The sequence below is a fragment of the Oncorhynchus nerka genome, linkage group LG4 (assembly GCF_034236695.1).
Source record: "Oncorhynchus nerka isolate Pitt River linkage group LG4, Oner_Uvic_2.0, whole genome shotgun sequence".
Classification (NCBI taxonomy): Eukaryota; Metazoa; Chordata; class Actinopteri; order Salmoniformes; family Salmonidae; genus Oncorhynchus; species Oncorhynchus nerka.
The window spans coordinates 25,461,811-25,484,261 of NC_088399.1; the positions used below are offsets into that span (position 1 = coordinate 25,461,811).

A 22,451-nucleotide genomic window follows, 5' to 3' on the forward strand; every position below is an offset into this window, starting at 1 on the left:
GGGGTTGAGGATATAGTAGGAGGATAGGGGTAGAGGATATAGTAGGAGGATAGGGGTAGAGGATATAGTAGGAGGATAGGGGTTGAGGATATAGTAGGAGGATAAAGGTGGAGGATATAGTAGGAGGATAAGACTTGAGGATATAGTAGGAGGATAGGTATAGGGGATATGGTAGGAGGATATAGTTGATGGATAGGGGTAGAGGATATAGTAGGAGGATAGGGGTTGAGGATATAGTAGGAGGATAAGGGTGGAGGATATAGTAGGAGGATAGGTATAGGGGATATGGTAGGAGGATAGGGTTAAAGGATATAGTTGGTGGATTGGGGTAGAGGATATAGTAAGAGGATAGCAATAGATTTAGTCAGAGGATACGGGTAGAGGATATAGTAGGAGGATAGGGTTAGGGGATATAGTAGGAGGATAGGGTTAGGGGATATAGTAGGAGGATAGGGGTAGAGGATATAGTAGGAGGATAGGGGTTGAGGATATAGTAGGAGGATACGGGTAGAGGATATAGTAGGAGGATAGGGTTAGGGGATATAGTAGGAGGATAGGGGTCAAGGATATAGTAGGAGGATAGGGTTAGGGGATATAGTAGGAGGATACGGGTAGAGGATATAGTAGGAGGATAGGGTTAGGGGATATAGTAGGAGGATAGGGGTTGAGGATATAGTATGAGGATAGGGGTATTGGGTACCAACACACACATGCAGGCCCTCAGTAATGTACGTGTTTCCAAATGTGCGTGTTTTCCTGCCAGTTTGAGGAATTACAGAAGTACACAGGTGTCTTCTCGTGGTATTCCTGTTCTCTTCCTTGATTCTGTTACTGAAAAATGTCTTTCAAAGCAGCAGATTGTTTTAGAAGCTGGATGACGTCATGAGGGTGGTTGGTTTGCTGGCGGCGTTTCATATTTTGCTGGTTTCCAGAGCAAAGGGCTATTTTCATGTCCCCCACCCAGCCTTCAGCTGTTACCAGGACATACAGCAGGGCTTGACTGATAGACAGACTGGGAAGAAAGACTCATTCACTCACTTCAGTCACTTATTTGTTCATTCACTTTGTGAGAGTATATCATCACTCTTTAAGCATTAGACATTTAGAAATCATCCCCACTCTCTAAAATAAAGTACAGTGGCTCCCTCTGTTGGTAATCAATACTTATTGCAGGTAAAGACACTATTTGTATTATTTTCAACAAGCTCCAGTGCCTGTAATGACTAATCTTCTGCATTGAGATATGAAGCGAGAGAACGTTGATACACATGGATAAAATCTGTTATTATATTTTTATTGCACACACAGCAGAAGTTGCGATGGAACAGAGGATGGTGTATAGGTACATTATTAGTGGGTCTTTGGCGACATACACAACATAAACATAAAAACAGACAAAGTATTCTCTGATAAATCACATTCCCTCTCCCTCCTCCGATACAGTACTCCCAAAAAACTCTCTGAGTAGAAACAGACATGATAAAAACAGAGCAAACAGAATGTATGAAAGCAGTAAACAAAGAAGACAAATGCAGCAGAATCTTCTAACTGAGGAACAGCGATATTAGCCGATAAACTGTCAATACAGTCTCCTCTTTGTACTGTTGTTCATGCTTAATCAGGAGCAATTGATTTATACAGATATTTTACAGACGATAGTAACAGGATATACTGAAAAAGTATTTGAGCAATTTTTTGGGGATCAAAAATGTTCCTTACGTAAAAAGGAATCATTTGTATTTCTAAAAGGTCATAGTTCAAGTGTCTTTGAGGTTGTGTTACTCTGCTTAGATGTGCCTGGATAGGTATTTTACGTATCAGCCAACAAATTCATATGTTACAGCAATCTGGCGCCTAATGGTGATCTGGCACGCATCCATTGGTTGATACATGCATTGTCTGAGCAGGGGAACACGACCTGAGTGTTTCTCAAAGTTGGTTCTGTTGAGAGCAGTTTGGGGGGATTCTCGGGTACAGGTCAACCCCCTGCCCAGCACGGTAACAGCTCACATATCTGGATTGTATAACTTTACTAAACAGGTTGTGTGCAACATAAAGAACTGAATTGAGACATAATGTAAGATACGGGTCTTTCTCTGCAAGGTACAACAAGGCAGATTTTTGTAAACAGGAAAATAAGTCATTGTTGTAAAAATCACTTCAGTTCTCATGACCTTTAACAGTATCACAGTCCATTCATTGGTGTAACATATACAATAAATGAAATGGATATGTCTTAATATATAACTTTTATCCTCTAATCTTATGAGTCAGGTCTCTAGCCACAGCACACGTTCACCCACATACCTGACATTCATTATACTCTATATTTTCCTCTTTATCATTGTATACATACTGTTTGTATAACTTTTTTTTTTTAAAACATTATCTTTCCGATGAAGGTATTACTGATGTTTCTAATACGCTGGAGAGCCACTGCAGGAGGTGACTGTCACAGATATTCCTTCTATGCTCCATATGCTAACAGTCACTTGTCATAAACAACGATTGCACTTCATAGTGACTTTTTAATTGACCAAAGATGGTGATAAACATGTGGCTCATTATTTTGATATTTTTTTTGCATAAAATGAATTCACATGACATACTGCCTGTATGCACAATATTGAATCAAGTCTACACTGAGTATACAAAACACTAAGAACACCTGCTCTTTCCATGACATAGACTGACCAGGTAAATCCAGGTGAAAGCTATGGTCCCTTACTGATGTCACCTGTTAAATCCCCTTCAATCAGTGTAGATGAAGGGGAGGAGACAGGTTAAAGAAGGATTTGTAAGCCTTGAGGCATGGATTGTGTGTGTGTGTGCCATTCAGTGGATGAATGGGCAAGACAAAAGATTGAAGTGCCTTTGAACAGGGCATGGTAGTAGGTGCCAGGCGCACTGGTTTGTGTCAAGAACTGAAACGCTGCTGGGTTTTTAACACTCAACAGTTTTCTGTATTTATCAGTAATGGTCCACCACCCAAAGGACATCCAGCCAACTTGACACAACTGTGGGAAGTATTGGAGTCAACATGGGCCAGCTTCCCTGTGGAACACTTTCAACACCTTGTAGAGTCTATGCCACGACGAACTGAAGCTGTTCTGAAGGGGATTGTATATGAGAACAATCAACTTCTATCTTCCATTCTGTGAGCAGAAAATATGGAATGATTAATATAAACCTTCATAACTTGCTGATGTGATTATGTGAATGCTCATTATTCCAAATAATAAACTCGGGTCTCTTTCACTGGAATAATTGCAAACTTGTCACCAGGGCACAGGCAGACATTCTAGTAGTGAGCCAAATATATATTTTATATGTATTTTCAGTGGATTGTTTCTCAGGAAAAAGAAACAGCATAAAGTGGACATTTTCAGAAAGCATTGGATTGAGATGTGTCCCTCTAGAGCAGGCACAGAGAAGCTCTCCTGTTCTCGAGACGGACACTGTAGCTGTGTTAACCATTAAGGCAGTGTGTGTTGTTGTCGGAAGAATCAGACGTGATCTGGGGTGGATTTCACTAAGCAAGATCAAGATCAAGTTAGCCAACTAACTTCAAAAATATTCTGAAACTTCATTTGTCCTAGTTGAATTTGAAATGGACTCAATACTCTGTGTTACAATGTTTATTAAACCTGTGTTTAATGAGAGTTTATCAGAGTTAGCTTGCTGATTGTGATTATGCCTTGTGAAATACCCCATGGCCCTATCCAGGGCCCTAGCTATACATATTTATAAATAGTTCTGAAAGTATGTCAATGCGTCTGGCCCTAGCTAACCCCTTGGATCTGATCTGACTCTGTCTGGGATTAGTACATTACTCAAAATTCCAGAAATCCCCATTGGAAGAGTCCTGGAATCAGGAGGGAATAACAGGAAATTCAGATTCCTCCAACCAGGATTTCTGGAAAGCTTTAGAATTTTGGGAAAGTTACTGGAATTTTGCAACCTTATCTGCGCTTTTAAGGACTGACCAGAAATCAGATTAGTGTTGATGTCTCGTCTCTCTCTGGCTCTGTTGCTGCTGGTTACGGCTGCCCTGACGTTGCTAGTTGTAATTCTTCTGTTGGTCTTGGTTGTTTTAATTGTTGTATTGTTGGTTTTGATTGTTGTATTGTTGGTTTCGATAGTTGTATTGGTGCTGGTTTTGATTGTTGTGATTGTACTGATTCTGGTTATGATTGTGATTATCGGTACGTTGCCGAGAAACGAAAGCCTTCTGGTAGGTAGCGGCTGAAAAAACAAAAGGAGAGATTGTTAATGTCGTTGCATCAAGGCCCTGATTAGTTCTGGTAGTCATTGAGACAGCGGAAATGGAAGGTACTCACGGCTCATACAGGTGATCTTGGGGCTGTCCCATTGGCCATTGTCACGGCAGCGGATGGTAGGGACATGTCTCTGTATGAAGCCGTTTTTACAGTGGTAACGAACCAGAGTGTTGATCTCATAACGAGGCTTCATAGAACCGAACACACAGGCATCCTTCACCAATGGGGGCTGGCTGCAAGAGACTGTAGGGAGGAGAGAGGACAGGGGTAAGGTGTGTGTGTGTGAGTGTGTGTGTGTGTGTGTGTGTGTGTGTGTGAGAGAGAGAGAGTGTATAGCCATTTGATTAGCTGTTCAGGAGTCTTTTGGCTTGGTGGTAGAAGCTGTTTAGAAGCCTCTTGGACCTAGACTTGGCACTCCGATACCGCTTGCCGTGCGGTAGTAGAGAGAACAGTCTATGACTAGGGTGCCTGGAGTCTTTGACAATTGTTCGGGCCTTTCTCTGACACCGCCTGGTATAGAGGTCCTGGATGGCAGGAAGCTTGGCCCCGGGGATGTACTGGGCCGTACGCACTACCCTCTGTAGTGCCTTGTGGTCGGAGGCCGAGCAGTTGCCATACCAGGCAGTGATGCAACCACGATGGAGCACCTGTAAAACCTTTTGAGCATCTGAGGACCCATTCCAAATCTCTTCAATGTTTTTCAATGAGAAAAATAGAAATTTGGTTTACTTTCTGAATTGACTGGAATTGAACTGGAATTGACCCATTTGTGTTTGTGTTACCTGTGCCCTTCTTGCAGGTGAAGGTGAGGTGGTAGTTGCAGGGTACATCGTTCCACTGTCCTCCCTCGTGCCAGATCATCACCACACAGTCCTCTCCAGATTGGAAGAAACTGTCTGGCTGGTTGGGACGCCAGTGCTCATATTGCTGCAAACAAACAATCACACGCTCTCATCATCACCAAAGTTTAGACCTTTTTACTACAGTCATATTCAATAGCAGCTTAACAGCTCCACAGTTACCCAGATAGCTCACACAGCCCTTACTGTATAAGATCATCATTCACAGTATACATGACCTGTAAGGTAGTCACTGTATAACACAGGGGAGGAATCTCATTGTAACTTCTTTACCAATCTCATTCATCACTAGCCATTATGGGAACCAGATGACAGTACCTTTTAATAACAAGCCTATTGGTTTATTATACACAAGTTTCCTTTGTTAACCCTGCTTTTTTCTGTAAGCTGTCAGAAGCTTTACTTACAAACAGCCTCTAGAGGAGAGAACCCAGCGGAGACTCCTACTGTGACAGAATAGTGCTGAGGTGGAGTTAGCATGTGGCTGTAATACACAAAGAGGTCATACGGGGGCGCTATTGCTCCATCTCAGTGAGCCAGACCTATAATCTCTACTGTGAAACTGAACCAGATGTTTAGCTAACCCCCGACCACCAGCATCACCCTCTGGCATGGGGACAGGGGGAATTCTCCCCAATTTTCCCCGCCTCCCCCTTCCCCTTCTCTTCTTTAGGATCTTTTTGTTGCAGTGTTCCTGGTCCAAACGGCTAAAGCTATGCATCAATGCATGTTAACTCAAACACACACATGTACACTTAGAACTGAACAAGGTTGTGTCTTGCAGCACTGAGCGATAACGCCGTTAAAAAACAACATTGTTTCAACAGTATCATCTGCGTCTCTCTCTTGTGGCTGTGTGTGCGCAGCAACACACACACACACACAAACACACACACTGTCCTTACTCCATATCTCAGCTCGCACTTCATACAGAGAAACAGCTAGACATTCTCTGCGTAGTATGTGTGTGTGTGTTTCTGTGTGTGTGTGTGTGTGTGTGTGTGTGTCTGTGTCTTAAAACCATCTGTAACACCCATATCACATCATATCATACACTACATGGCCAAAAGTATGTGGAAGCCTGCTCGTCGAACGTCTCATTCCAAAATCATGGGCATTAATGTAGAGTTGGTCCCCCCTTTGCTGCTATAACAGCCTCCACTCTTCTGGGAAGGCTTTCCACTAGATGTTGGAATATTGCTGTGGGTACTTCCTTCCATTCAGCCACAAGAGTATTAATGAGGTCGGGCACTGATGTTGGGCGATTAGGCAGTCGGCGTTCCAATTCATCCCAAAGGTGTTCGATAGTGTTGAAGTCAGAGCTCTGTGCAGGCCAGTCAAGTTCTTCCACAAACTGTTGCGACAAAGTTGGAAGCACCTAGCCCGAACCATGAGTGGCCTAGCCCGAACCATGATAAACAGCCCCAGACCATTATTCCTCCTCCACCAAACTTTACAGTTGGCACTCTTTCTCCTGGCATTGCCAGATGATGAAGCGTGATTCCACTGCTCCAGAGTCCAATGGTGGCGGCGACCATTACACCACTCCAGCCAACGCTTGGCATTGCGCAGGGTGATCTTAGGCTTGTGTGTGGCTGCTCTGCCATGGCAACCCATTTCATGAAGCTCCCAACCAACAGTTATTGTGCTGACGTTGCTTCCAAAGTTAGTTTGGAACTCCGTAGTGAGTGTTGCAACCAAGGACAGACGATTTTTACACGCTACACGTTTCAAATCTCGGCGGTCCCGTTCTGTGAGCTTGTGTGGCCAATCACTTTGCGACGTTTCCACTTCACAATAACAGCACTTACAGTTGTCAGCTCTAGCAGGGCAGAGATTTGACGAACTGACTTGTTGGAATAGTGGCATCCTATGACGGTGCCACACTGAAAGTTACTGAGCTCTTCAGTACGGGCTATTCTACTGCCAATGTTTGTCTATGGAGATTGCATGGCTCTGTGCTGGATGTTATTCACTTGTCAGCAATGGGTGTGGCTGATATAGCTGAATCCACTCATCTGAAGGGGTGTCCACATACTTTTGACCATGTAGTGAATCTTATCAGGGAATTTTCTCCTGTTCTACCATGATGCTGCCGTCTGTCCAGCGGAAGTCTCTCTCAAACATCTTGTCGTTCAGACCAATCCACTGGTAGTCATGGCCCAGACCTGGGAGTGAGAAACAACAGTTAGGACTGCATCTGTCTAACTCTACAACAGCAAATCACAAATACATTTTAAGATGTGTGAATCACCAGCTTCCTGTTCCCAAAGTCTGCTTTCTAAGCCCCAAAACACTGCAGATCTCTCCCTCTTTCCCCCTTTCTAGGTGAATCAATGTTGTTTACACATAATTTCAACCAAAGATTCTATGTGATGACGTTGAATCAATGTGGAAAACTGATTGGATATTTTTTTCACCCAACTTTTAAATCCAATGACATGGTGAAATGTGTTGATTTTACTCAACCAAATGTAAATCAAAACTAGACGTTGAGCTGACGTTTGTTCCCAGTGGGTAGTTTGAGGTGTGTGTATGAATGATACAGACCAAATCAGAGGGGGTACTTACTTTACAGTAGGTAAGCAGCCCTGGGGTATGACGTGAGTACCCCCTACTGTGAACTGTCCCCAATAAACTAGTCAGGAAAACTGTTGTCATGCTGTTACCACAGCCAGAGCTGCATGTTGCACAAACATCAGTCTTGTACAGTTTGTTGTGCAGACTCATCAAAACAGTTTCATTATGGAGTCCTGAGTGCTACATATGACACACAATATCTCTACGCTCCATACTCTCTACCCTCTGACCTCTCACCCTAACCTGGACCTGTTACCTGTGACTAATGACAACCTAAGGGAGGCGGGACTTACGGTTGACATACAGCTGCTCCTCCTGTGACAGGACACTGGCTAGGTGGGCTCCTTGGACACGACACTCTCTCTCGGCAGCATCCCATGTCCGACGGTGGGTGATGTACTTATAACAATGGCTCTCGAACTTCTGCCAGCCATACTCACACACCTCCGTGTCTGGGGGAGAGAGAGGAATCAATGATTAACAGATGAATCAATGGCTAACAATATCCACAGAGATGAAACAAATTGCATAAAATTAGGGGAGAAGAGAGAGAAACAGAGAGCGAAAGAGATCGAAACAGAGTGAGAGAGTTAGAGAGAGAAACTAAAACGAAGGGTGGACTGTAAAAGAGAAAGAGCTCCAGCTGGTTTAGAAAGGTCCCTGACTGAATGAGCTCACAGACTCCCAGTTGGAGCTCATTATCCGCTTTGGAAACCCTCACAAGTTTCCCTGTCCCACGCACGTGCACACACACACACACACACACACACACACACACACACACACACACACACACACACACACACAAGCTAGCTCACTCTCATGCATTCATCCACATTGATCCACCTGTGTAAGTTGAGAATAGAAGAGCATGCTACTGCATTAAGGGACTGTCGCTCCATACTGAACCCTCTTTGTAGTTTTGGGACTTTGCAAGACTTGTGTATGTTAGTGGGTCCACAATGCTATGTCAGAAAACCATGATCCGGCATTCTGCTGGCTTGGATGAGCTGTTGTCATAGAATTAGAATCCTGAATAGTTGTTTAGAGTAGTTCCATTCTTCTACAAGTTTATTCTGAGTGTTCTACTGTAGAATTCTTCAATGGGTTCAATATGTTATGAAAAGCAACACATCATGCGTTGACATAATTGAATGATGAGACACTTGATACGACAAATGCCAATCTGCAAAAATCCCTTCTCGGGTCTGTTTAGCTTGTTTCCCGTGAGTCTTGTTGCTAAGTTCGTTGCTAGGGAATGACCAGTGTTATTCATATCGTACAGGCTGAACAAGCAGGTGTTTGTTACGTCATCACTTATAATGTCTAGAGAAACATGCAAACATTATAAAGGGTTAAATCAAGACTTGTAGACTGAGTCTGTGATGTGTGTCAGGTGGTGGGTTATGGGCCGGCAGGTGGCCTTGTGGTTAGAGCACTGGGCCAGTAACCCAAAGGTTGACCATTTGAATCCCTGAGCCAACAAGGTGAAAAATCTGTATTTCTGAGCAAGGCAGGTAACGCCCTCTCAGATTCAGAGGGGATGGGTTAAAGGAGGACGTTTCAGTTGGACCTTGAGTGAAATTGACAATGAAATGACTTTTAATCAAGGCCTCAAGGTGCATCTCTCATCAGCGAGCTTCAGATCACCTTTATTAACTTATCATACCCCCGTCACTGGCTACACACACACACACATACAGGCTCACACACACACACAGATGCTCACACACACACGCGCTTACATACACACATGCTCACACACACAAACACAAACTTGTCAACGAGTTGGTTTGGTCCATGCCAGTGGTTAGTACAGCCTGCATTGATCCAGTCCACCACAGCTGCAACATCTTTCTAATAAAATAATGGACTGATTCTGTCCTTGCCCTCTCTCCTCTGGCCCAATAGCATCAGAACACAGCTGTGGCTCTCCAGGTGTGGCTGTCAGTGTGCTTGTTTAGCATGATATTTGTGTATGTACTGTTACAGATACAGTACGAGGGTGAATGCACATGTTATTGGGTGTATGCATGTGAGCATGCATGTATGTACAGTATAGTTGCTGAGTAAAAGTAGCAGTACTGGGGATGGAGCTGGAACTAATCTAGTGTGCAGCCAACGCCCAGCGTTAGGGGATATCCAGCGAGCATAGACATGACTCACTGTGTGTGTGTGTGTGTGTGTGTGTGTGTGTGTGTGTGTGTGTGTGTGTGTGTGTGTGTGTGTGTGTGTGAATGCGTATGTGTCTGTGTGTGTGATGCACCCTATACAAAGCCATAGTCAACCTTGGACAATGGTGTTCTCAGCCTGATCCAGAGAATGGAGTCTGTTTACTGACTAAATACGACCAAGAGCTGGCAGTTCCACTAGAACCATTTAACACTTTTGGACAGAACTGTGAGTTGTCTTGAAAGGCTGCCTCTTTCTTGTAAAAGCTTTGATTAGGGTTTTAAAACAGCTGCACTGGTGTGTGTGTTACCTTGTTCACAGAGCTGTCCTGCGTAGCTGGGCAGACACACACAGCTGAAGGAGTTGACTCCGTCCATACAGGTGGCTCCATTAGCACATGGGTTGGATTGGCACTCATCAACATCTACACAAATGACATAGAATATAAAATAACTGTGTGTGTGTGTGTGTGTGTGCGTGCGTTTGTGTGTGCGCGCGCACGTCTTTCTCTCTTTTTCACTCTCTCTGGAGGAACAAGCTAAGACCAACAGATTCTGTTTGTGCAGAATGTGATGTGTTTGCATGTAAACGGGTGTTGCTTGTAAATGGACAGGGGTGATAATGATACAACTTCTCTATTAAAACAAGACATAAAACACCTAGAAAGCATCCATATTTCAAGCCACATATTTCTTCAAGGCATGACTGCAAGCACGCACACAGACACGCAGCTAAATGAAGTCAGCCCTAAAGTCCTACAGCAGCCAAGGCTTCCTGACATGACAGATCTCAGAGACCCCTCATAAATGTATCTTGGGTGGTATATTATGGAGATGTGTGTACCTGTTTGGCAACGCTGTCCGGTGTATCCAGGTGCACATACACAGATGCTGGCGTTGCCTCTCTGGTAGCAAGATGCTTTGTTCAGACACACATTTACCGTGCACTGCTGCAGAGCTGAGAAAAGACACACACATATCCTCATCATCACAGCAGTTATCATTAGCATCATCACAAAGTTAACATCGTCATCGCTATCATTGTCATCATCATCAGTATCATTGTCATCAAGAACATTATTATCATCATCAATAACATTATTATCATCATCAATAACATTATTATCATCATTAATAACATTATTATCATCATCAATAATATTATTATTATCATCATCAATAACATTATTATCATCATCAATAACATTATTATCATCATTAATAACATTATTATCATCATTAATAACATTATTATCATCATCAATAATATTATTATTATCATCATTAATAACATTATTATCATCATCAATAACATTACGATCATTATTAATAACATTATTATCACCATCAATAACATTATTATCACCATCAATAACATTATTATCATTATCAATAACAGTATTATTATCATCAATAACATTATTATTATCATCATCAATAACATTATTATCATCATTAATAACATTATTATCATCATCAATAACATTATTATCATTATCAATAACATTATTATTATCATCAACGTTCAACAACAACTAATGGCCATGATGACGTCATACACCCATCGTTAAACATTGAATAGGCTCTGAGATTTACACCTACGTCTGACATCGACGGTCTGGGCCTCAATGTAGTAGTCAGTTCCTGTTTCAGGCTGATAGGTGGACTGGGGTTCCTCAGGAACAGGGGGACTGGCCTCCAGCAGAGGAGAACCATTCACATGGTCATAATCCACAAACTCCTCCCCATCAGGCAGGAGGGTCTGGGTGGTCAGGGCCCAGTCAGGGATGGGGCGGGAGGGGGCGGGCAGGAGGTGGAGTGGAGGAGTGGGTGGGAAATGAAGTGGAGGGGTGGGCAGGAGGTGGAGTGGAGGGGTGGGCAGGAGGTGGAGTGGAGGGGTGGGCAGGAGGTGGAGTGGAGGAGTGGGTGGGAGGTGGAGTGGAGGGGTGGGCAGGAGGTGGAGTGGAGGAGTGGGTGAAAGGTGGAGTGGAGGGATGTGCAGAAGGTGGAGTGGAAAGGCGGGTGAGAGGTGGAGTGGAGGGATGTGCAGAAGGTGGACTGGAGGAGTGGGTGAAAGGTGGAGTGGAGGGATGTGCAGAAGGTGGAGTGGAAAGGCGGGTGGAAGGTGGAGTGGAGGGGTGTGCAGGGGGTGTGTGTGTCAGGTTCAGGTGCAGTGTGGTCTTCTGATCTGTGGTAGAGAGGCTGGTTTTCTCCTGGTGGTGGGTGGTGGGGAATCTAGGGTGAGAGGGTTGTTTGGTTTGCTCTTTAGTGTGTGTGAGGTGTTCTCTATCGTGTGTTGGATGCTGGGTGGTTTCTGTAGTGGGGTATCTGGTCTGATCCTTAGTGTGTGTGGAGTGATCTCTATCATGTGTTGGATGCAGGGTGGTTTGTGTAGTGGGGTATCTGGTATGATCCTTAGTGTATGTGGAGTGATCTCTATCGTGTGTGGCATGCTGGGTGGTTTGGTCTTTCCCATGTGTAGGTGGGTATCTGGTCTGATCCTTAGTGTGAGTGGAGAGATCTTTATCCTGCGTGGTAGGCTGGAGGGGGTAGTCTGTGTGCTGTGTAGAAGAGTCTATGTGATGTGCAGTGCGGTCTCCTACAGTCTCTCCTGCCTGGGCTGGTCCGGCTCCTGGTCTGGCTCCCGGTTCGGGTGTAACAGTCACCTGTCCTTCCACCCCAGGCCCCACCAGGGGAGCCTCAATGGCTCCAGGGCTGCCAGGGCTGGTGAATCTGGGGTCTTCATGTGGGTACACCTCCTGGGCCGAGCCTTCCTCTTCTGTCGACGTAGACCCCTCAAAGTCTCCTACCTCGGTCTCTGAGGGAGTTTGTTTGTCTTTGGTGTAAGTGTAGTGTGTGTGAGATGGAGTGTGTGCGACGCTCTCCGCCCCTCCAATCTCTGTCTCGTCCGTGACCACACCTGGTTGGCTATCTGAGGCTGGGGTGGGCCGGGTATCATCTGCTGAGCCCTCCTGGGTATGGCCGCTTGACCACTCCATGTCCTCATAGGGGAAGATGCCATCTGGGGAAGTATCGGGGGAACCAGAGGATGAGACTGAGGAAGAGCCTGGGGAAGAGACTAGGGAAGAGACTGAGGAAGAGCCTGGGGAAGAGACACGGGGAGAGCCTGGGGAAGAGACTGGGGATGAGACTGAGAAAGAGCCTGGGGAAGAGACTGAGGAAGAGCCTGGGGAAGAGACTGGGGATGAGATTGAGGAAGAGCCTGGGGAAGAGACTGGGGTGGAGACTGAGGAAAAGCCTGGGGAAGAGACTGAGGAAGAGCCTGGGGAAGAGACTGGGGAAGAGACTGAGGAAGAGCCTGGGGAAGAGACTGAGGAAGAGCCTGGGGAAGAGACTGGGGAAGAGACTGGGGAAGAGACTGAGGAAGAGCCTGGGGGAGAGACTGGGGATGAGACTGAGGAAGAGCCTGGGGAAGAGACTGGGGAAGAGACTGAGGAAGAGCCTGGGGAAGAGACTGAGGAAGAGCCTGGGGAAGAGACTGGGGATGAGACTGAGGAAGAACCTGGGGAAGAGACTGAGGAAGAGACTGGGGAAGAGACACGGGGAGAGCCTGGGGAAGAGACTGGGGATGAGACTGAGGAAGAGATTGGGGAAGAGCCTGGGGAAGAGCCTGAGGAAGAGCCTGGGGAAGAGCCTGGGGAAGAGCCTGAGGAAGAGCCTGGGGAAGAGACTGAGGAAGAGCCTGGGGAAGAGACTGGGGAAGAGCCTGGGGAAGAGACTGGGGATGTGTGTAGGGAAGAAGGGGTTGTTTCTTTGGAGCTTTCTGTCTTTCCTCCTGTCTGTGTCCTCTCTCTGTCTGTATATCGGTCTGTGACTGAAGTTGTGTGTCTATCTGTGTCTCTGTCTGTGTCTCTGTCTGTGTCTCTGTCTGAAGTTGTGTGTCTGTCTGTATCTCTGTCTGTGTCTGAAGTTGTGTGTCTGTCTGTGTCTCTGTATGTGTGTGTGTCTCTGTCTGTAGTTGTGTCTCTGTCTGTAGTTGTGTCTCTGTCTGTAGTTGTGTCTCTGTCTGTGTCTCTCTGTGTGTCTCTGTCTGTAGTAGTGGACTCTCTGGTCTCTCCAGTATGAATGGCTCCATAGTCAAAGGGAGTGAGGCTCTTCTCCTCCTCGTCATGATCCATCTCTTCCCCCAGTTCACTGTGGACTGGTGTGGCCGTCTCAAACTGGTCTCCTCTCGCCTCCTGCTCCTTCCCCGGCAGCTCTGGCTCCAGAGTCACCTAAATGAATGAATGAATTTTCATTTTCCTGTTGTGTCACTTTATGCAACCCATCCTGATGATGATTTTCTACTTCCATTGTCCTTGAAATAGATGCTGAATATATCTCACAAATCCAGACAACCACAGTAAATCTGACCTGGTGTTTCCCGTTGATGAAGCTGAGTGTTGGGGGAAGAGTGATGGGATGGATACTGTCCTCGCTGCCCTGGATGGCCTCAGTCTGGATGAATGGGAAGGCTGGGATGAGAGGGGACTGGAAATCTCCATTACCCCCTAGAGGCTGGCCAAGGATCTGCAGGATGTGGTCGACTGGAAACACAGGGCAACACAGGGAGAAGTCAGAGAGTGTGTGTGTGTGGGTTGGTTCTATCCTAGTGGGGACCCACAAGGATAGTAAAACAAGAAAAATGCTCCCTTGTGGACATATCCCACGATGTTGATGATGATGTGCTTTCTTGCATGGTGGTTGGGGGGGCTGATTCCAGAAGCTGCTCATTTGACTGCTACATAAAATACCAGCCCTTCGTAGCACGCTTGGACAGCCTCTGATACACTGTGATACTTATATTTGTCAGTCTCAGCCACATTCATAGGCTTGCAGTACGTGGCCTCCAGACCAAAGCAAAACAGTTGGCTAGGTACTGCTCTGTTTCAGCTGTTAGAGGCAGCCTAGCTGTTTGGAGAAGGAGGTTTCTTTATCTTTCAGTGTACATGTTTACAGGGACCTTTGAGAGGTTTGGATACCTCTTGAAATCTACATTGTGGATCCAAATAAGTGTGTGTGTGTGTGTGTGTGTGTGTGTGTGTGTGTGTGTGTGTGTGTGTGTGCATCAGGACCTGCAGATTAAGGTCTACCAGAAACACCATGGGGAATCCCTCTTCCACATTGCTGATAAATTATAATTGTTTCAGCATTGCAATACCATCCACAAAGAGTGAATAGTGTCTGCTGTGTGTTGGCTACGACTGGGTCGATCCGAGCCAGACGTATTACTGGAACAAGGCAGGTTTGTGTGTCTTCATTAGGTCTTTATGGTACACATGGAACATATATCGTGGGAACGGGAGCAAGGGGGAAGCACATATGGACAGGCAGCACTAAACCTCAGGTTAGTTATATCTCTGGGGACAAATAAAAACCGTGACGAGATGGTATAAATAAATCATTTTAATCTGTGTGTGTGGTGTGTGTGTGTGTGTGTGTGTGTGTGTGTGTGTGTGTGTGTGTGTGTGTGTGTGTGTGTGTGTGTGTGTGTGTGTGTGTGTGTGTGTGTGTGTGTGTGTGTGTGTGTGTGTGTGTGTGTGTGTGTGTGTGTGTGTGTGTGTATATATATATATATCCGGCCTAGCGGTTAAGAGCGTTGTGCCAGTAAACTAAGGGTCACTGGTTCAAATCCCTGAGCCAACTGGGTGAAAGATCTGTCGACATGCCCTTGAGCTCCTGTAAGTCCCTCTGGATAACAGCGTCTAATAAATGACTTAAATGTGTGTGTGTGCGTCAGACTTACCCATCTTAATAAAACCCACTCCCAACCTAAAGAGGTGTCCAATTGTGACCCTGAATCAAAAATATCTACTATATGTGAAACAGGATGTGTGAACCATAATACTATATATTTCAATTTCTCAATTTCCTCTAATGTAGAAACAATGGGACTATAACCCACTTAAGAACTGAGCTCTTATTGAGTTACTGGGTGAAATGTTATCTAACTTTTTCTACAATATACAATATACCCCTTTAATAATAAACAATAGCCATTCATAAATGTTATACCTTGGATGGGGGTAGGGGAGCAGTGTCGACTCACGCACATCAAAGGGGAAAGAGGGAGAGGCACGGGGATGGGGGAGTTAGGGGGATGAAGGTTGGAGAAGGAGGGAGTAATTAGTTGACAATGATTACATCGCTGATTGAGCTAAAACAGGCTCTGCCAGTTGACCTTGTGTGTGTGTGTTCCAAGTTTAAGTTTCAAGTTTTATTGGTCATAATGTACATGATACTCATGGTATACACCATCCAACGAAATGCTTAGGCCTACTTGTAGTGTGTGTGTGTGTGTGTGTGTGTGTGTGTGTGTGTGTGTGTGTGTGTGTGTGTGTGTGTGTGTGTGTGTGTGTGTGTGTGTGTGTGTGTGTGTGTGTGTGTGTGTGTGTGTGCGCGCGCGTGCGTGCGTGCGTGTGTGTGTGCGCGCGCACGTCTTTCTCTCTTTTTCACTCTCTCTGGAGGAACAAGCTAAGACCAACAGATTCTGTTTGTGCAGAATGTGATGTGTTTGCATGTAAACGGGTGTTGCTTGTAAATGGACAGGGGTGATAATGATACAACTTCTCTATTAAAACAAGACATAAAACACCTAGAAAGCATCCAGAGCTCAACCTCGTCAAGCCACACATTTCTTCAAGGCATGACTGCAAGCACGCACACACACGCAGCTAAATGAGGTCAGCCCTGAATCTAAAAATGCTCCCACAGATCCTGAAGTCCTACAGCAGCCAAGGCTTCCTGATATGACAGATCCCTCGTAAATGTGTCTCGGGTGGTAATCTGGAGATATGAATATATTATGGAGATGTATCAGGTCAGTTTAGGTCACAGTTGTCCAGCAGTAGTCTGGTTTAAGAGTGGTCACTGTCTCCTTCCTGTCCATGGCACACACTCTTTAACAATGTGTCCTGTATACTCTTTTTCCATGTGATCTCTCTCTCTCTCTATTCGGTCTGCCTACAGAGCATCAATATAAGCAGGCCACTCTGGGTACAGTGAGTACAGAGTCCTTCAGCACACAGTAACCCACAGAGACTCAGAATATTATAGTACAAAACATTAAAGTCACTTCACAACAAGAGAGCTGAGACACTGCATAGTTTGGTGATACAATCGTGAGGAAAATACCTCTAAACACAGGTGTTACAGTGCGTCTACTTAGCAGTCCTGAGATAAGAGTTAGGCTGGTTGTGAAGTACATTAAACAATATTGTGTTTATCTCCACACCACATCACTAGAGTCAACAGTAAACTCTCACCTGTTTGGTTCTTGTCATACACGTTGACAATGATGAGGTGGAAGGGTGGTTTGGTGGGAGATGCCTCATGAGGGATCGCCACCGATTGGTCCACGCTGTATGATTCCATGGCTCCTGCTATGCTATGGGTTGTTTTTCTAGAGCTCTGGCCCTCCTCCTCCTTGTAGACCACAGCAGGCTTCTGTCCTGTCACTCTGTCCCAGCCTGGTTGGCCCTGCTCTGGGGTGACTGACCCTGGACGTCCTGGGTAACCTGGTTGTCCTGGGCGTGAAGGGTCTGATCCCATCCCTGTCCCGGCCATGAAGCCCTGTGTAGGAATCACTACTACCCTGTCCTCCCCCTCACTTCCCCCATCACTACTGCTCCCCTCCCCACTCCCACTGCTCTCCCCTCTGCCTGAGCCTATCTGAGTCTCTCCCTGTCCCACCTGGTCTCCCCCCTGGTTGATGTCGAGGTGGGGGTGGATGGGCTGGGAGCGGGTGGTGGGGAGAGGGGGCAGCTGCATAGGGAACAGGGTATCACCCCTGCTTGGAACTGACTCTACCTTGGTTAGGTCTGGGCCAAAGTCATCCACGTCATACTCAGGGAACAGAGTGGTACCAACAGAGAAGTCTGTCTTTCTGCCTGTAGTTCTGTCTTTGTCTATTGTCGTATAGTCAGTGGTGTGATGTTTGTGTTTGGTGGTGTGTGTTCTGTCAGTAGCTGTGTGATGTCTGTCTGTGCCTGTATACGCTGTCTCATGTAGTCCACCTGCATGCTGACTTCTGTCTTGCTCTGCAGTAGTCTGGTGTGGTCTGTCTGTGGGGTGATGTTTCTCTGTAACTGTGTGGTCAGTTCTGGCTGTGTGAGTTCTGTCTGTAACTGTGTGGTCAGTTCTGGCTGTGTGAGTTCTGTCTGTAACTGTGTGGTCAGTTCTGGCTGTGTGAGTTCTGTCTGTAACTGTGTGGTCAGTTCTGGCTGTGTGAGTTCTGTCTGTAACTGTGTGGTCAGTTCTGGCTGTGTGAGTTCTGTCTGTAACTGTGTGGTCAGTTCTGGCTGTGTGAGTTCTGTCTGTAACTGTGTGGTCAGTTCTGGCTGTGTGAGTTCTGTCTGTAACTGTGTGGTCAGTTCTGGCTGTGTGAGTTCTGTCTGTAACTGTGTGGTCAGTTCTGGCTGTGTGAGTTGGGTCTGTAACTGTGTGGTCAGCTCTGGCTGTGTGAGTTGGGTCTGTAACTGTGTGGTCAGTTCTGGCTGTGTGAGTTATGTCTGTAACTGTGTGGTCAGTTCTGGCTGTGTGATTTGGTTCTGTAACTGTGTGGTCAGTTCTGGCTGAGTGAATCGGGTCTGTAACTGTGTGGTCAGTTCTGGCTGTGTGAGTTGGGTCTGTAACTGTGTGGTCAGTTCTGGCTGTGTGAGATATGTCTGTAACTGTGTGGTCAGTTCTGCCTGTGTGAGATATGTCTGTAACTGTGTGGTCAGTTCTGGCTGTGTGAGTTCTGTCTGTAACTGTGTGGTCAGTTCTGGCTGAGTGAATCGGGTCTGTAACTGTGTGGTCAGTTCTGCCTGTGTGGTAGATGGCATCAGGTTTGTCTGGAGCTGTGTCTGTCCTGCGAGCGTCTGTGGTCGTCACAGGTCCAGGAGAGGTGATCTCTGGTTCCTTCCCTGCAGAGACAGAGAGACGGGAGATGCTGAGCTGTGGTCACAACACCTTTAACAGGAACATATACCCCCACCTGAGATAACAGTCAAGGTACAGTAATGTTCCAGATGAACCATGGGGGTCAGATGAGGGTTAGATGGGGGTCAGATATCCAGATGAACCATGGGGGTCAGATGAGGGTTAGATGGGGGTCAGATATCCAGATGAACAATGGGAGTCAGATGAGGGTTAGATGGGGGTCAGATATCCAGATGAACCATGGGGGTCAGATGAGGGTTAGATGGGGTCAGATATCCAGATGAACAATGGGGTCAGATGAGGGTTAGATGGGGTCATATACCCAGATGAACCATGGGGTCAGATGAGGGTTAGATGGGGGTAAGATATCCAGATGAACCATGGGGTCAGATGAGGGTTAGATGGGGTCAGATGAGGGTTAGATGGGGGTCAGATATCCAGATGAACCATGGGGGTCAGATGAGGGTTAGATGGGGTCAGATATCCAGATGAACAATGGGGGTCAGAAGAGGGTTAGATGGGGGTCATATACCCAGATGAACCATGGCGGTCAGATGAGGGTTCGATGGGGGTCAGATATCCAGATGAACCATGGGGGTCAGATGAGGGTTAGATGGGGGTCAGATATCCAGATGAACAATGGGGGTCAGATGGGGGTCATATACCCAGATGAACCATGGGGGTCAGATGAGGGTTAGATGGGGGTCAGATATCCAGATGAACCATGGGGGTCAGATGAGGGTTAGATGGGGGTCAGATATCCAGATGAACCATGGGGGTCAGATGAGGGTTAGATGGGGGACAGATATACAGATGAATCATGGGGGTCAGATGGGGTCAGATAATCGATGCTGTGCCATAGTAAATAAAAAACTAACAAGAATCTCAACGTTAACAGAGAATGCTAAACATGGTGTTGTCAGAATCAGAATGGTGTCAGCTCACAGCAACGGGCTGTAAAAGGCAATCCAACACAGAGAGTTTTATTTTTAAAGAGAGACGTCAGCCGTCAAGAATAAACTAGTGGAAGTGTCAGTGCCAGTGGTGTCAATCTGTCAGCATAATAACCCTCTCTCTCTAACTGCCAGGAGGTCTGTATTTTTAGACAGCATGGTGTCTGAACTGTGTTAAAACGTGCAGTTTTACAACAACTGTACACCTCCAACCTCCTTTTTCCCTTGGGAGATTCTTTGGCATAAGCACACACACACACAAGCACACACACACACACACACACACACACACACACACACACACACACACACACACACACACACACACACACACACACACACACACACACACACACACACACACACACACACAACACACACACACACACACACACACACACACACACACACACCCTTTTGGCTTCACATAACCTGCTATGTTTCAACACTGGAGCACATCTTAAGCCAACATGTTAGCCCTCCCTCTTTTCTAGCCTTACCCAAAGTCTTTACATTGTCTGCCCATATAGTCCACCCACAGGCTGTCTGTGTAAACCACCGAGAAATATGAGTTTGGCATCCAACAACATCTGTGGACCCCTAGTAAATCTTTACACACACACACACACACACACACACACACACACACACACACACACACACACACACACACACACACACACATGGGCAGCTGTCGCATGTTAACCTTATTGACACACGGTAATGACATAATTATGTTTAATGTATATATTCCATTTCAGCACCCCACCTCCTCTCAAAATGTTGAGGCCAAGTATAGATGAAGGAGCTGGGACCCCCCCCCCCCTTACCCCTTCTCACTCCCTCTCTCTCTTTCCCAACCTTTCACTTTCTTTTTCCCTCTCTCTCTCTGTCGTTCACTCCCTCTCCATCACTATATCACTATATTGTCCTCTCCACCCCCACCCCCCTCTTTCTCTCTCTCTGTGTGAGTGTTGGGGGCGTTTATAGCTGGCATTACTCTGAGCAGAGACCCTCAGGGGAGTTAGTTAGCCTGCTCACTCACACTGTGAGGGGAACAGCTCCTGCTTAGCTCCAGTCCAGGTCTGATGTCATGTGTTTGGCTGGGCCAGGCCATCTGGTTGGCTGGGCTGCAGTCTGTCCCCTGTCCCTATAGCCATGTCACGTCCACTGTGCATGAGGCAGCTCACATATACTGTACGTTCTGAGCTGTATAAATCACTACCACACTGTCAAAGACCTTACTGTTTCAGGTGATTTACATGGGAATTATGTCATGGATTTCATTTTCTGGTATTTTAGAAACCACTAGATTGCAACATAATATTTTGTTCCTGGAAAAAGAAGGTTGCAAGTGCGTAAATCTATTCTGATGATGATCATGGTGATGATAATGATACTCCTGGGCAAGTATTACTTGCCTGCTCGCTCTCCTACTCAGTATCTCTCTCTCCCTCCTCTTTTGCTTTCTCTCTCGTTACACTCTCTCTCTGGGAAGGGGCCAGCTGTAGTGCATTAGGGACCTGTCCTGTTTCTGTCTTAGAGAGCATGAGTTGGGTTTTCCCCTCGTAAAAAACACACAGCCCCAAATGTGAGGAACAGGAGAGAGATAGAGTAAAACAGAGCCCTATTTCTCTGCAGAACCCATCCACCTTACAACACCACACTATAAACTTGAGTTCCTAACTGTAACTGGGTCTCTGCTGCGACCCACCTACCGTTTTTAAAGTTTTCTAGTGACCCAACAAATCAGAGCCATGTTTCGAGCCAGGATCCAGTCTTACGCCCTGACCCTTAAAGAATTGGCCTTAACCAACCATGTTGGAGACATTGGGCTAAATTATCCATGGAGTTGGAAACTGTAAGGTAGGGAGAGGGTTGAAGAGGTAGGGGAGGTTGGAGACTGCAGTATGGCAGGGAAGCAGGGACAAGAAGAGGAGGTTGGAGACTTGGAGACTGCAGGAAGGCAGAATAATGGGAGGTAGGAGACTGCAGACAACAGCAAGGCAAGTAGAGGAAGGAGATGTTGCAGACTGCAGATAAGGTAGAGAGAGGATGGAGAGGTTGGTGACTGCAGTTAGGTAGAGAGAGGGTGGAGAGGTTGGTGACTGCAGTAAGGTAGAGAGGATGGAGAGGTTGGTGACTGCAGTTAGGTAGAGAGAGGGTGGAGATGTTGGTGGCTGCAGTAAGGTAGAGAGAGGATGGAGAGGTTGGTGTCTGCAGTTAGGTAGAGAGAGGGTGAAGAGGTTGGTGGCTGCAGTAAAGTAGAGAGAGGATGGAGAGATTGGTGACTGTAGTTAGGTAGAGAGAGGATGGAGAGGTTGGTGACTGTAGTTAGGTAGAGAGAGGATGGAGAGGTTGGTGACTGCAGTAAGGTAGAGAGGATGTAGAGGTTGGTGACTGCAGTTAGGTAGAGAAAGGATGGAGAGGTTGGTGACTGCAGTAAGGTAGAGAGGATGGAGAGGTTGGTGACTGCAGTTAGGTAGAGAGAGGATGGAGAGGTTGGTGACTGTAGTTAGGTAGAGAGAGGATGGAGAGGTTGGTGACTGCAGTTAGGTAGAGAGAGGATGGAGAGTTTGGTGACTGCAGTAAGGTAGAGAGGATGTAGAGGTTGGTGACTGCAGTTAGGTAGAGAGAGGCTGGAGAGGTTGGTGACTGCAGTAAGGTAGAGAGAGGATGGAGAGG

At 46.2% G+C, this 22,451-nt stretch overlaps 1 protein-coding gene across 1 annotated transcript in view; it reads right to left on the reverse strand.

Moving 5' to 3' along the window:
* Window positions 1-1,273: 1,273 nt before the first annotated feature.
* LOC115124737 (versican core protein-like) overlaps window positions 1,274-22,451 on the reverse strand; it is a 31,854-nt gene continuing 10,676 nt past the window's right edge. The window contains 11 exon segments of the mRNA XM_065017391.1: window positions 1,274-4,245; window positions 4,341-4,523; window positions 5,063-5,207; window positions 7,226-7,308; window positions 8,014-8,172; window positions 10,203-10,316; window positions 10,736-10,849; window positions 11,494-11,836; window positions 11,838-14,126; window positions 14,266-14,438; window positions 17,157-18,797. Coding sequence (XP_064873463.1) covers window positions 4,094-4,245; window positions 4,341-4,523; window positions 5,063-5,207; window positions 7,226-7,308; window positions 8,014-8,172; window positions 10,203-10,316; window positions 10,736-10,849; window positions 11,494-11,836; window positions 11,838-14,126; window positions 14,266-14,438; window positions 17,157-18,797 — 5,396 coding nt within the window. The 3' untranslated portion in view covers window positions 1,274-4,093.